Source organism: Herpailurus yagouaroundi, unplaced genomic scaffold (assembly GCF_014898765.1).
Source record: "Herpailurus yagouaroundi ecotype Mexico unplaced genomic scaffold, PumYag 28, whole genome shotgun sequence".
Classification (NCBI taxonomy): Eukaryota; Metazoa; Chordata; class Mammalia; order Carnivora; family Felidae; genus Herpailurus; species Herpailurus yagouaroundi.
Window position 1 is genome coordinate 12,595,449 of NW_024412376.1, and position 12,747 is coordinate 12,608,195.

At 37.7% G+C, this 12,747-nt stretch overlaps 1 protein-coding gene across 2 annotated transcripts in view; it reads right to left on the bottom strand.

The window, feature by feature from the left end:
* Positions 1-12,747, bottom strand: part of KIF13B (kinesin family member 13B) — a 209,443-nt gene that overhangs the window by 166,749 nt on the left and 29,947 nt on the right. The window contains exon 1 of one of the 2 annotated variants that reach the window (XM_040467638.1): positions 5,167-5,195. The exons of the other annotated variant lie outside the window; for it this stretch is intronic. Within the exon in view, the coding sequence (XP_040323572.1) occupies positions 5,167-5,180 (14 nt within the window). The 5' untranslated portion in view covers positions 5,181-5,195. Of the gene's footprint in view, positions 1-5,166; positions 5,196-12,747 lie in introns of those variants that run through there. 2 annotated transcript variants of the gene reach the window in all.

The following is a 12,747-nucleotide window of genomic DNA, read 5'->3' on the forward strand; positions in this document are numbered from 1 at the left end:
GAATTCATGTATCAGTTCTAGCAATTTTTTGGTGGAGTCTTTAAGGTTTTCTACATAGAGTATCATGTCATCTGCAAATAGTAAAAGTTTGACTTCTTTCTTGCCAAGTTGGATGCCCTTTATTTCTTTTTGTTGTCTGATTGCTATGGCTGGGATTTGTTGTACCCTGTTAAATAACAGTGATGAGAGTGGACATCCCTGTCTTGTTCCTGACTATAGAGGAAAAGTTCTGTTTTTCCCCATTGAGGATGATATTATTGTGGGTTTTTCATATATGGCCTTTATAATGTTGAGGTATGTTCCCTCTAAGCCTGTTTTGTTGAGGATTTTTATCATGAATGGATGTTGTGCTTTGTCAAATGCTTTTTCTGAATCTATTGAAATGATCATACGGTTCTTATCCTTTCTTTTACTAATGTGGCTTATCACGTTGATTGACTTGCAAATATTGAAACACACTTGCAACCCAGGAATACATCCCATTTGATTGTCGTGAATGATTTTTTTAATGCATTGTTGTAATTGGCTTGCTTGTATTTTATTGAGAATTTTTGCATCCATGTTCACCAGGGATATTGGCCTGTAGTTCTCTTTTTTAATGGAGTCTTTATCTGGTTTTGGTATCAGGGTAATGCTGGCCTCACAGAATGGGTTTGGAAGGTTTCTTTCCTTTTATATTTTTTGGAATAGTTTGAGAAGAAGAGGTATGAACTCTCCTTGAAATGTTTGGCAGAATTCACCTGTGAAGCCATCTGGCGCTGGACTTTTGTTTGTTGGGAGTTTTTTGATAACTGGTTCAATTTATTTGCTCATTCAGCATTAATTCTATTCCTGTTTTCTTTTGTACTAAAGCAAAACACTGAAAACCTTGCTCAAATATATAAGGTATGAGACTGGAAGGAGTTTGTTATAGCAACATCACTCAAATCCTTGCACTTCTGCCATGGTACATGCCAAAAAAAAAAAAAATCACATAGTGATCTAACATCAACTATTATTTTTAATGATCTATAAGCTAATGAATCAATTAGGCTCCTGAAAGCAAAGAACTGGAAACTGCCTGACTTGTAAGAGGAGTTGCACTCACATCACAGAGTATATTCATGGATATATGCCAAAGACTTCATCATAACAAATTAATCACACTTGCTACAGTTTTACTTACTGGAACTTTGCTTAGCCTCTGAAACTCATAAAGAAAAAAAAATCAAACCTTAACTCATTACACCTTTCAGAAAATACTACTACTTAACAAAATTACATCCTCTTATGACATGCTTTAAATATATTTTCCTCAAAAGATTGAAGCAGCCTTTTTAGCTGATTCAATTTATGGGAAAGTTTATTCCGTATAATATGACTGGAATGTGGCTTTAGTATCAAATCCTTATCTTCCATATCTTATCAAATCTTGGTTATCTTATTATCAAACTAACCAGGTAAATAAACATGATTTCTGTACAAAATAGCCTGACCTCTTTTTAAAATTTATTTTTTTTTTCAACGTTTATTTATTTTTGGGACAGAGAGAGACAGAGCATGAATGGGGGAGGGGCAGAGAGAGGGAGACACAGAATCGGAAACAGGCTCCAGGCTCTGAGCCATCAGCCCAGAGCCCGACGCGGGGCTCGAACTCACGGACCGCGAGATCGTGACCTGGCTGAAGTCGGACGCTCAACCGACTGCGCCACCCAGGCGCCCCAAAAAATTTAAATAAAAGTTTTAACATTCATTTCAAGGAGAACTGTATTATGGAATACATTTCGTAAGATAAATCACTAAAAATAATCAGGTAAGGATTTAAATTATATAAATCTAGTAATTTAAAATGGATAAAAGACAAGATATATCAGTATGTTGTTTCTCATTGATTTATAATAATAAAATTTAATGTATAACTAAAACTAGAAGCTATTCACAGAACACGGGGTATGATAAAGACATAGTATTCATTCGGTTAACACATATATCAAACTCTAGTATACTGAGTTCTTGAAAATAATTAAATAGGAATGAGAAAGAAGTCCATTAACTTTTTTTTTAATATTTATTTATTAAATAGTACACATGTGAGCGGGGGAGGGGCAGAGAGGAACAGAGAGAGAGAATCCCAAGGAAGCCCTGCACTGTCAGCACAGAGCTGCCCACAGGGCTCAATCTCATAAACCGTGAAATCATGACCTGAGCCAAAACCAAGAGTCAGACACTTAACCGACTGAGCCACCCAGGCACCCCAGTCAGTTAACTTTTTTAAACATCAAATTAGACTTTTTCTACATATTTAATGGAAGATTGTAAACTAGCAGTTGGCATAAAATGCTGTTAACAGGTGGCAGAAAATATTAAATATTTTATCACTTGAAATGAGGATCGACTATAACTGAAATAAATACTTCATGATGTGATTTAATAAAAGTACATTTTAACTACCTTATTGAATCCCTATTAAATAAGGTACATCAAAAACCTGAAACAAATGGTATAAAAATTTTACCTGTACATTTTGCTGATGCATCCTAAGGAAATAATTCCAGTTTTCCTGCTTTGACTGAAAGTACCTTGCCTTCAATTAGTAGCTTGTCCCAGGGATGAATATTAAGAATAGAAAAGAATTGCTTGCACCTTCCAGCCTGGAAACCTACACTTTGGTAACTGTAATTAACAACTAGATCTAAACAGAGGCAATTTATCAAGAAACCACAGTTTAAATCAGACCGCTAGTCTGTCAGCATCAAAGTGAAAAATAGAAACATGGAAGTAAAAATGGGAATATAGAAGAGAACATATTTGAGGGACTATGAGGGTGAAATTTTTAACATTTAGTCTTGACTGACCTGAAAATCCTCATTGCTTTATGGTGGATTAAAAACAGGGTCACCTGGGTGGCTCAGTTGGTTAAGCGTCCAACTCTTGATTTCAGTTCAGGTCATGATCACATGGTCATGGGATGGAGTCCACATCAGGCTCTGTGCCAGGCGTGAAGCCTGCTTGGGATTCTCTCTCTCCCTCTTTCACTCTCTCTTTCTCTCTCTCTCTCTCAAAATAAAGAAATTAAAAAACAAAAAAACACGCCATACTTCTGAGCAGAGATATCAGGGAGTCTGAGGTCAAAGGAAGAGCTGTGTGGGTAAGCATGCTGGGAAAGGACATCACAGGACTTCCTGCCCACCTGCCACAGGCCCCTAAGAAACGCCCATCCAATTTATGAGGCCTGGAGGTGAACCTGGACACAGCCAGTAGAAAGCTTTGTGACCAGAAATGAATTTACTTCATCCCTATAAATGCAGAATGTGGATTAGGAATGTTCTATGAACTCCCGGTTAGCGCCAATCATCTACAATACGGAGAACTATGGGCCCTGGTTATTTATCTGCCAGGCAGTACAAGTTCACATTTTTGAGCCCTCTTGAATCTGTCAAAGAACTCACTACACTGCCAGGAACTTGTCCTAGACCTAGGAAATCAGGACTCCCTGAGGTGTCTGCTGCATTTTACATTCAAGTATGAATCAATCCTGCTCCAGGTCCGAAGTGCACTGTTAGTCTCCCCTTGGCCTAAAACTTTCCCTCGTACTTCTCCGGAATTTTCTCAAAGTGATTGCTAACAGTGAGCCAGAATTTGAATGTTCCCTTTGCTGTGACAAGGCCTAGGTATGTGTATCTTATAACTGTGAGCTTAGTCACCATGTAACACTTGGGAAGCTTTCTGCTGGTGTTTCTATCCAGACAAGTGGCTAAGTGGATGCTTACTGTAAACATTAACTGGTGCTTACAACAAAAGCCTGCCCACAATGATCATTCTACAGTCAGTAAGAGATACTTATAGGAATTGATCCAGCCAAGTACATATTTTAAACGGGCTGGTAAAAATCTCTATGTAGAACCCTGGACTTTCATTTCCAATTTTGAAGATGTTGCCTAACTTGAAAATACAAACATGTAGACTTCCAAGCTGGAAAATGCTTTTCACCTATTCTCGCTGCTCAGTGTTCAGGCCACAATAACCATCTTGTACCAGTATCACCTTAACAAGTCTCTGACCTGATTTTCCTATCTCCAGTAGTGCCCTGCCTACCCTCTCCTCCACACCATCATCAGTGTGATCTTGTATTGAGTTGTCCTCAGTCCAGCGGAGCCAGACAGGCCTAGTTGTTGTCTCTGGGCAAGATACTTAATCCCTCCATGCCTGTTTCTTCATCCATAAAATGCAAATAATAATAAGACTGCTGCGAGGATTAGATAACATGTTTAAAGTACTTATAACTGTGCTTGGATAATTGGGTCACTCACACGTGAAAGAACCTTCTGTGCCCTCCCTTCCTTCACGTGTGGCTCCATCCTGCCTTTCCAGCTTCCGCCCCCACCATCATACTAGTCTCTATATCTGAAATATCTTTATTTCTGAACCAGACAGAACAAAGCCTGCTAATCATATATTTTTCTGATGTCTTTTTCAACCTCAAAGAAAGAATTACAGTAATTATAACCTTCATTCCTTCTCCTCACTTTTTTCCAACACCCACAGCACACACCACTGTATTCATGTTTACCTAGATCCTCTTATCATATCCTTTATCTCTGCCCCTCCCCTACTCACACTCTGTCTCTCTCGTGCACACAAAAATAAACATTAAAAAAAAATTTTTTTTTTTAAAAAAAGAAAGATTATTCTGAGGAGGGCCCACAGACTTTATCAGGCTGCCAAAGCGTTCATGGCAAAAATGGGTTATGAATTTCTGCTCTAGCAGTAGGTTTTATACACCATCCACTATCTTTTTTCTTTTTATTTTTTTAATCTTTTTTCTGATCAACAGTGGAAGGTTTGTTAATCAACACAAGGAATGTTAGAAATAAATTTTCACTGATAAAAAGTGTTGTGTTAAAACCATGTAGACTGGTTAGAAATATTATAATAGGTACTTCCATTCTTAGGAGAACAAAGTCCAGGACTCTCACAAACCTAGCATCCTGTGCCAGTGAGAACAGTATTTTTGGCCTAGGGCTCCAGCTTGACCTGAATTAAGATTCTGTCACATAATTCCAACCAAGGGGTACCAAATTCTGCTACATTTGTCTCAAGGGAAACTTTCTAGCAAGATTCTTATTTAAAAGCTGTGACCTCCCTGAGCTCATACAAACGGGTTTGTCTGACTAATGTTGTGCTTACCTGCTAATGAACATGTAGCAGAATTCAGTCAGAATTTCCTGGTAGTGAAGTTACGGGGGTGAAAATACCTATAAGTGACTACCTAGCTCTAATCCTAGGTGATTATATCTAATCTATATCTAATCTGATTATAAATAACCAAGATAGCAGTTCATAATACCCCTGCTAGACTAAAAAGCTCCATAAAGCCTGGAACCTAAATTTTCTTCTGTTCATCATTGCTTTCTTAGGGTCAATACCATCCTGACATACACAGAGGTCACTCAACAAATAGTTGGTGAATGAATTAATGAATGTGATATACTTAACAGTGTATGGGTTTCCCTAACTCCAAGATGTAAGTTCCTTTAAAAAAAAAAAAAAAAAAAGAGCATTCAGAGAAAGACAAATACCACATGATTTTGCTTATATATGTTATTTAAAGTGCTCGCTTCGGCAGCACATATACTATGTGTTATTTAAAAAACAAATAAACAAAAAAGCAGAAACAGACCCATAAATGCAGAGAACAAACTGATAGCTGCCACACAGGAAAGGGGAGGGGAGATTAGCAAAATAGACGAGGGCGAGTGGGAGATACAGGCTCCCAGTTATGGAATGAATAAGTCACAGGTATAAAAAGTACAGCCTTGGGAACACAGTCAATGAATGGTATTGTAACAGTGTTGTATGGTGACAGGTGGTGGGTACACTTGTGGTGAGCACAACATAATGCATAGAGTTGTGGAATCACTATGTTGCACATCTGAAACTAATGTAACTTTGTATGTCAACTATATTTCAGTGAAAACTAATAATAAAATGGTGAAAAAATAAAAATAAAAGTGCTGCTTAAATTCCAAAGAAATAGGGTGGCACCTGGGTGGCTCAGTCGGTTAAACATCCGACTTTGGCTCAGGTCATGATCTTGTGGTGTGTGACTTCTAGCCCCACATCAGGCTCTGTGCTGACAGCTCGGAGCCTGGAGCCTGCTTCAGATTCTGTGTCTCCCCCTCTCTCTCTGACCCTCCCCAGCTCATGCTCTCACTCTCTCTCTCAAAAATAAACATTTTAAAAAATAAAAATAAATTACAGAGGAATAATTAAATAAAATAAAAGACCTTTTCGGTCTGAAAAGGAAAAACTAAAGACAGATGTAGAGTAAAACATTTTTTTAAACAAATCTCAGTTTACTTAAGTTTTGAAATTAAAAGTTCTAGTTAGGGGCGCCTGGGTGGCGTAGTCGGTTAAGCGTCCGACTTCAGCCAGGTCACGATCTCGCGGTCTGTGAGTTCGAGCCCCGCGTCGGGCTCTGGGCTGATGGCTCAGAACCTGGAGCCTGTTTCCGATTCTGTGTCTCCCTCTCTCTCTGCCCCTCCCCCGTTCATGCTCTGTCTCTCTCTGTCCCAAAAATAAAAAATAAAAAAATAAAAAAAATAAAAGTTCTAGTTATATCTTGGATAAGCCTTCCTTTTGTACCTTGTTATTCCAGCCTTAGTTCCCAAATGAATTCATTCCTCAAAAATGTAAATTTCGTAAGACCAGGTACTTTGTTTTATTCACTACTATATCCCTAGCACCTAGAACAATGCTTGGCACATAGTAGGCATTCAATAAATATTTGCTGAATTAATGATAAAAAATAAACATAAAGGAAACTGGGTGACGGGTAAACAGAAGAATTCTCTATAATAGTTTGGCAATTTTTCTGTAGGTCTAAAACTATCCCAAAATTAAAAGTATTTTTTTAAAAATCATTTTTAAAAGAGCAGTTCAGGAGTGCCTGGGTGGCTCAGTGGGATGAGTATGTGATTCTAGACCTCAGGGTCTACATGGATGTAGAGGTTACTAAAAATAAACTTTAAAAAATAAAATAAATAAAAGAGCATGTCGTATTTATCTTTCCCTTATCAGGAACCTTGCCAGGGTTACATATAATAAATATCAATCGATAACTGCTGAATGCCTATTTGCTCTAATATGAAATAACCAATTATAATTTTTTCGAATGTTTATAAATCAAGAAGAAACTCTTCTGTAAAATCTCAGAAGGAAACAGAAACAATGAGTTCATCTGACTTTGAGAAAATGAGCTCAGGAAAACCTGAGTTCCAATTCCAGCTCTGCCACTTACTAATTGTGTGATATCAGAAAGCCCTACTGCCTCATTCACCTCCAGAAAATTATGAAAAAGCATGGTGCCTGTATCTTTTGTTGTAGGTACTTTTGTTATACCTATAGATTAAAAAACTCTTGCAAAGGATCTAACATACTGTAAGCAATAATACAACCTATAAATAAGTGCTATTTATCAACAATCAGAAGATCCAAAAACTAAATTCTATTCACTCCTTGTATTTCTAAGAACTCTGAACTAGCTGTCTCTGCATTTCCTATACCTTCAAGTATTCGAAAACCTTGACCACTGAGTTCCTTTTACTATATATAATAGTTCTTTGCCCAGAATAAGGAAACCAACTCTGAGAAACAGTACGCAAATCAATGCACTTCAGAGGAAACCCACAATCCCTGAAATAAACATCTTGCAGTTGCTATCTAGAGGGTTAAGAAACTAGAAACCACAGCTTAAACCACCTCAGATTCTTGCCAATTAAAAGCAAAAGGGCATTATTTGTTATTAGGAACATGGTATGATAGTTTACCACATGTCTAACCCAGCCAATAAATATTTACTGAGTATCTAGCATATGTCAGTGTTGTTTGAAAAAAAAAAATTATTGGGGCACCTGAGTGGCTCAGTCAGTTGGGCATCTATCTGACTCTATTTCAGCTCAGGTCATGATCCCAGGGTTGTGGGATTGAGCCCTGCGTCAGGCTCCGCACTGAGCATGGAGCTTGCTTAAGTCTCTCTCTCCCTTTGCCCCTCTCTCCTGCTCATGCTCTCTCTCTCCAAAATAAAGTTTTAAAAACTTTTAAAAAGAAAAAAAATTACTTAAAATATGACATTTCAATAAATAAAAGTTTTAGATAGTTCATCAAGATAAATAAATCAAAGACTAATAACAGCAGCTACCATCTACTAACCCACCATGTGCCAAGCATCTGATAGAAATAACTCATTTATGCCCATGGTATTATCACCTCCATTTTACAGAAAAGGAAATTGAGGCTCAGGGAGGTGAAGGAAACTTCCAAAGTCACACAGCTGGTAAATGGCAGACCAGAATTCAAAGTGTAGTCTGAGTCCTACTTCTTGAATGCCCTTCAACCAGCTCTTGCCTTTTCCTATCCTTATAAACAATGATGATGGTTAACTCTACTGGCAGCACCTCAATCCTTACCATTTCTAATTCTTCCAAGGTTGATAAATTTAAAAATCAATTCACTCTATGATCAACAAGCCTATCCTCTTCCTAACTGTTAAGTTCAAGTCTTTATTATTAGTACCAGGTTAGGCCAAAATACATCAGATCAACTGATAGTCAGCTTAATGCACAATCAAGGGAACCCATTACCATATAGAGTGAGGGCATACAAAAAGGATGTCCATTCTCAGCATGGATTCCTCAGAAAGCAAAACCTAAGGCTTATCATAGAACACAGTCCCAGGGAAAAAGGGGAAGAGGAGGGAACCATGAGGTGTCAGATTATGTCCACATGAAGTTGGTCAGCATCCAGTTTGAGTTGGCAACAGCTAGGGCTACAACATGATCAAAGGCTCTAGGGAGAATAAGGCCAGGAAGATCTGAAGTGACACATAAGAAGTGTGTGATACAGGAGACAAAGGTGAAAGAGTCAGAAAACCTATGAAGCTTACAGAAATGACAAGGCCTTAGTTCAGTGCCAAGGTATGACTTAATCTTGAGCCAGCCTCTGTCCCAGTATGCTGCTTTTAAGCATCCTTCTTGATGCAAGTGGATAAAGGCCAGCATATGGGTTCAATTCTAATAAATCAAACTTTCACACACAATAGGGTTTTCCCATACTAACTTATATAACTTAATTATAATGACTAATGTGAAATAGTACCAAATGTGTATATGGTGTCCGCTTTCTTCCATTATATTGCAGTTGCCAATCCCCCCAAAGAGTATATAGCAGACTGCAAGGGTAGCCATGACTGGCCCAGAGACTAAGTGAGAGTAATAACTGAACAGGCTAAGATTTTGCTTATACATGGGGTTTTTGTTTTTTGCGAATAAAGTTGAACAAGGAAGTTTATTTGTTACATATGACCAAAACATCAAGTCACCCAATTTTCTACACTGAAGGATATGTAAGTCAAGTAAAATTATAAAGTAGAACTATAAAAACAGTAGCTACTCTTCAGGTTCTTATGATGATTTTCATTTTGTTGGGTAAAATTTATTTTTTTACAACACTTGATAATTTTTTTAAGTTTATAACATCTAAGAAATAAAAAGGAAAAGGTTTTACCTTAATAAAGATTTAGATATATATGTATTCTTGCATAAAATTGCTATAAAAGTCCCAGGCTGCAAAACAAAGAGCTCTAATCAAAAGTGCTTATGCATCACAAATTCAACTTCCCAGAAATCTGTAAGGCTCCAGCTACATAAAAACTAACAGATATCCTGAAACTTAAATTACTGTATTTCCAACTGAAAATAAAAATAAGATTAGTCTTGGCCATCCTTTTCTCCCTCACAGTACCTACATTCCGTTGACATCTGAAATCTTTAGTTACCGATCTTTCTATTTAGGGATATTTTTTTTAATTATTTTTTTAATGTTTATTTATTTTTGATAGAACACAACAGGGGGAGGAGAAGTGAGAGAGGGAGACACAGAATCCAAAGCAGGCTCCAGGCTCTGAGCTGTCAGCACAGAGCCCGACGCAGGGCCTGAACCCACAGACCATGAGATCATGACCTGTGCCCAGCTGATTGAGCCACCCAGGCGCCCCATCTATTCAGAGATATTTTTCAATTTTTTTGTTAAATTATTATAAATTTTCCAACATACAAATTTACAATCAAATAAATCCATCCTGTTGACAGTAAGCAGGATTTTGATTTGTCAAAGGTTTCTTGCTTTCTTCACTTCACTTTTAATATAAACTCATTTCTTGCCCTTTCTGTCCTCTTTAACACCCTGGTAGACACAGAACTTCACATAACCCACTATGAAGAACAGACCTGTCCCGGGAATCTCACACCTGGAGGAGCTCCTTCTTGAAAGGTAGACCTTTCAACACAGACCAAGAGAGCCATCAGAACTAGCCCTCCTCAGGACATGGGATGGCAGGCCAAAGTCCCTCCAATGATCAGCACTACAGTTAAAATACACCTAAATTTGTCTTCTCCACATATACTCTTGTAAGACTTGTAGAGCCTGTTCCAATCCACATCATAAAGGAAACTGTATGAGATTAGGCTGAGGACTTTCCACTTTCCTCTTAGGGCAACAGGACAATATACGTGATTTTTTTCAATCTAAAAGTATTGCTTGAGCATCTGCGTGTCCAGCCCTATGCTAGATATTAGCACATAGATACTCTATACCTATTAATCCTTTGAACACGAAGGATAACTGGATAAGACTCAATCCCTAACCCAAAGGGATCTAAAATATAGTTGGAGGAACAAGATAGGTGTTGGCAACTAGAGAATTTTAAAAAACCAAGCATGTGTCAGGAGTACACGTGCTATCCTTCTACTTGGACAGCTGCCCAACTGAACTGGCCTGGGAATTCCCCTATCCACAAACAGCTGCTGGGAACGTCTCTCCATACTGTCTATCTCCCTGTCTATCTCACCACAGCAAAAGCAAAGGAATTCCTCTTCACCCATATCTTGCTTTACTTAACTCTTCTATTACTCCAGTAATATAAGGTGAAGACTCTGTAATGATAGAACAAAGTACACCAAAGTGGAGAGAGGAAGAAAGATTCCCTCCTTGATCCTCTGCTGGGGACAAGTAATGGGTGACTGATAGATGGAAAGAAGAGGGAGGAGAAACTTCAGGAAGTCCTGGCAGGCATGTTCTCTCCTAATTTGTCCACTCCTCAAAGGGAAGGACGTAGGATTATTTCAAACCCCCAAAGTCTTTAAGAAACCTGTTTTCTCCTCCACAACTCCTTCTCTCACCCCCTAGCATCTGAATCTCACAGGAGAGCCCCCCCAAAAAACCCAAATCACAAAAAATTACATCTCAGTTCTTCAAATCCTCTTCCCACCGTTTACCCGACAAACTCTATCAAGAGCAAGAGAACAATCAGAAAGGCTTAGAACCAGGTAATCCCTGACTCCCCACTATAAAAGAGAGGGTTAGATTTCTTGGCCTTGCTAACCTGGAACTCTGAATCAAAGAATTGTTTGCTTAAAACGTCTTAGCTAAATAGTGCTATAAACTTCAGAAATACCATGGGCTAAGTAGGCTTTTGCAGGGACCTAGAGATGATTTGCTCAGAAGGGGAAAAATAATTATGTTCTAAAATTTTGGTGTGTGCCTCAGACAATTTTAATTATCCTTTAGGATCAAAATTCTTAAACCTTTTGGTATCAGGACTCCTTTATACTCTTAAATATTACTGAGGACCATAAAGAGCTTTTTTTTTTATAAATTACGGTCCATGTTTGAGTGAGAATTTAAAACTGAGAAATTTTTAAAACATTTTATTAATTAATTTAAAAAATAGCAAGATTATAGGTTAACATAGTATTTTAAGAAAAATAACACTGTTCTGAAAACTATATATGTAAATATAACTATACATTTAGTGAAGATAGTATTGTTTTATATTTTTACAAATGTATACAATGTATTAAGTTGAACACTTAATAATTTATAAATAAAGTCATGTCAACAATTATGGAATTTGCATTTCTTAATAAAGAAGAACTGATAACATATTTAGAGTGCAAACACTGATGGTCTCAAAGAGTAACGTGAGCCCCAAACCCTTAGGCTGAGGTCAGGAAAGAATGTGTTTTGTGACTGAACCAGTAAGAATCTACACCAAAGGTTATAAATGGAAAGGTCCACAGGGGCCAGGTAAACAACATAAATAAGGGAGTTCACCAGCTGGGGACCTGAAGAGCTCATGGCCTTGTCAAAGGAGGCAATAAGCCCAGTGTTGCCAGATTTTGGGGCTGTTTAAGAAAAACTACAAATCTGAATTTTTATATGAAACTTCCTCATTTTTAAATACTGAAACTGCAAACCAAAACAAAACACACCTATGGGTAAATGTACCCCGCGGCACCCCAGTTGGCAAAATGTATTTTCTATATTACAGAGTTATTTAATCTTCAGGAAATTCTTCCCAAAGGAAATTTATCCTACAGTATGATCCTAATATTAGATCACTAGGAAATGGTAAACTTAAATACAATGAAACAGCATTGAAACAAAAGGTTGTTGTCCAAACGACAAAAATAAAACAAAAGCTGTGGTGCTATGGGAGTAAACAAGCTACTGTATCTAGTGGACAAGGATACTGAAAACTGCCCTCCATATGGTAAAGTGGATGGAGAAGGCTCATCAGGCTCTACCACTGTCTTGAAAAATACTCTTCATAAAATCTAACTCCCTGATTTATAAATCACCCTTCCAATTACTAATTGGGGGTAATACCAGAACGAGGGAGCTTCTGAAAACAAGCACTAATACAATAGC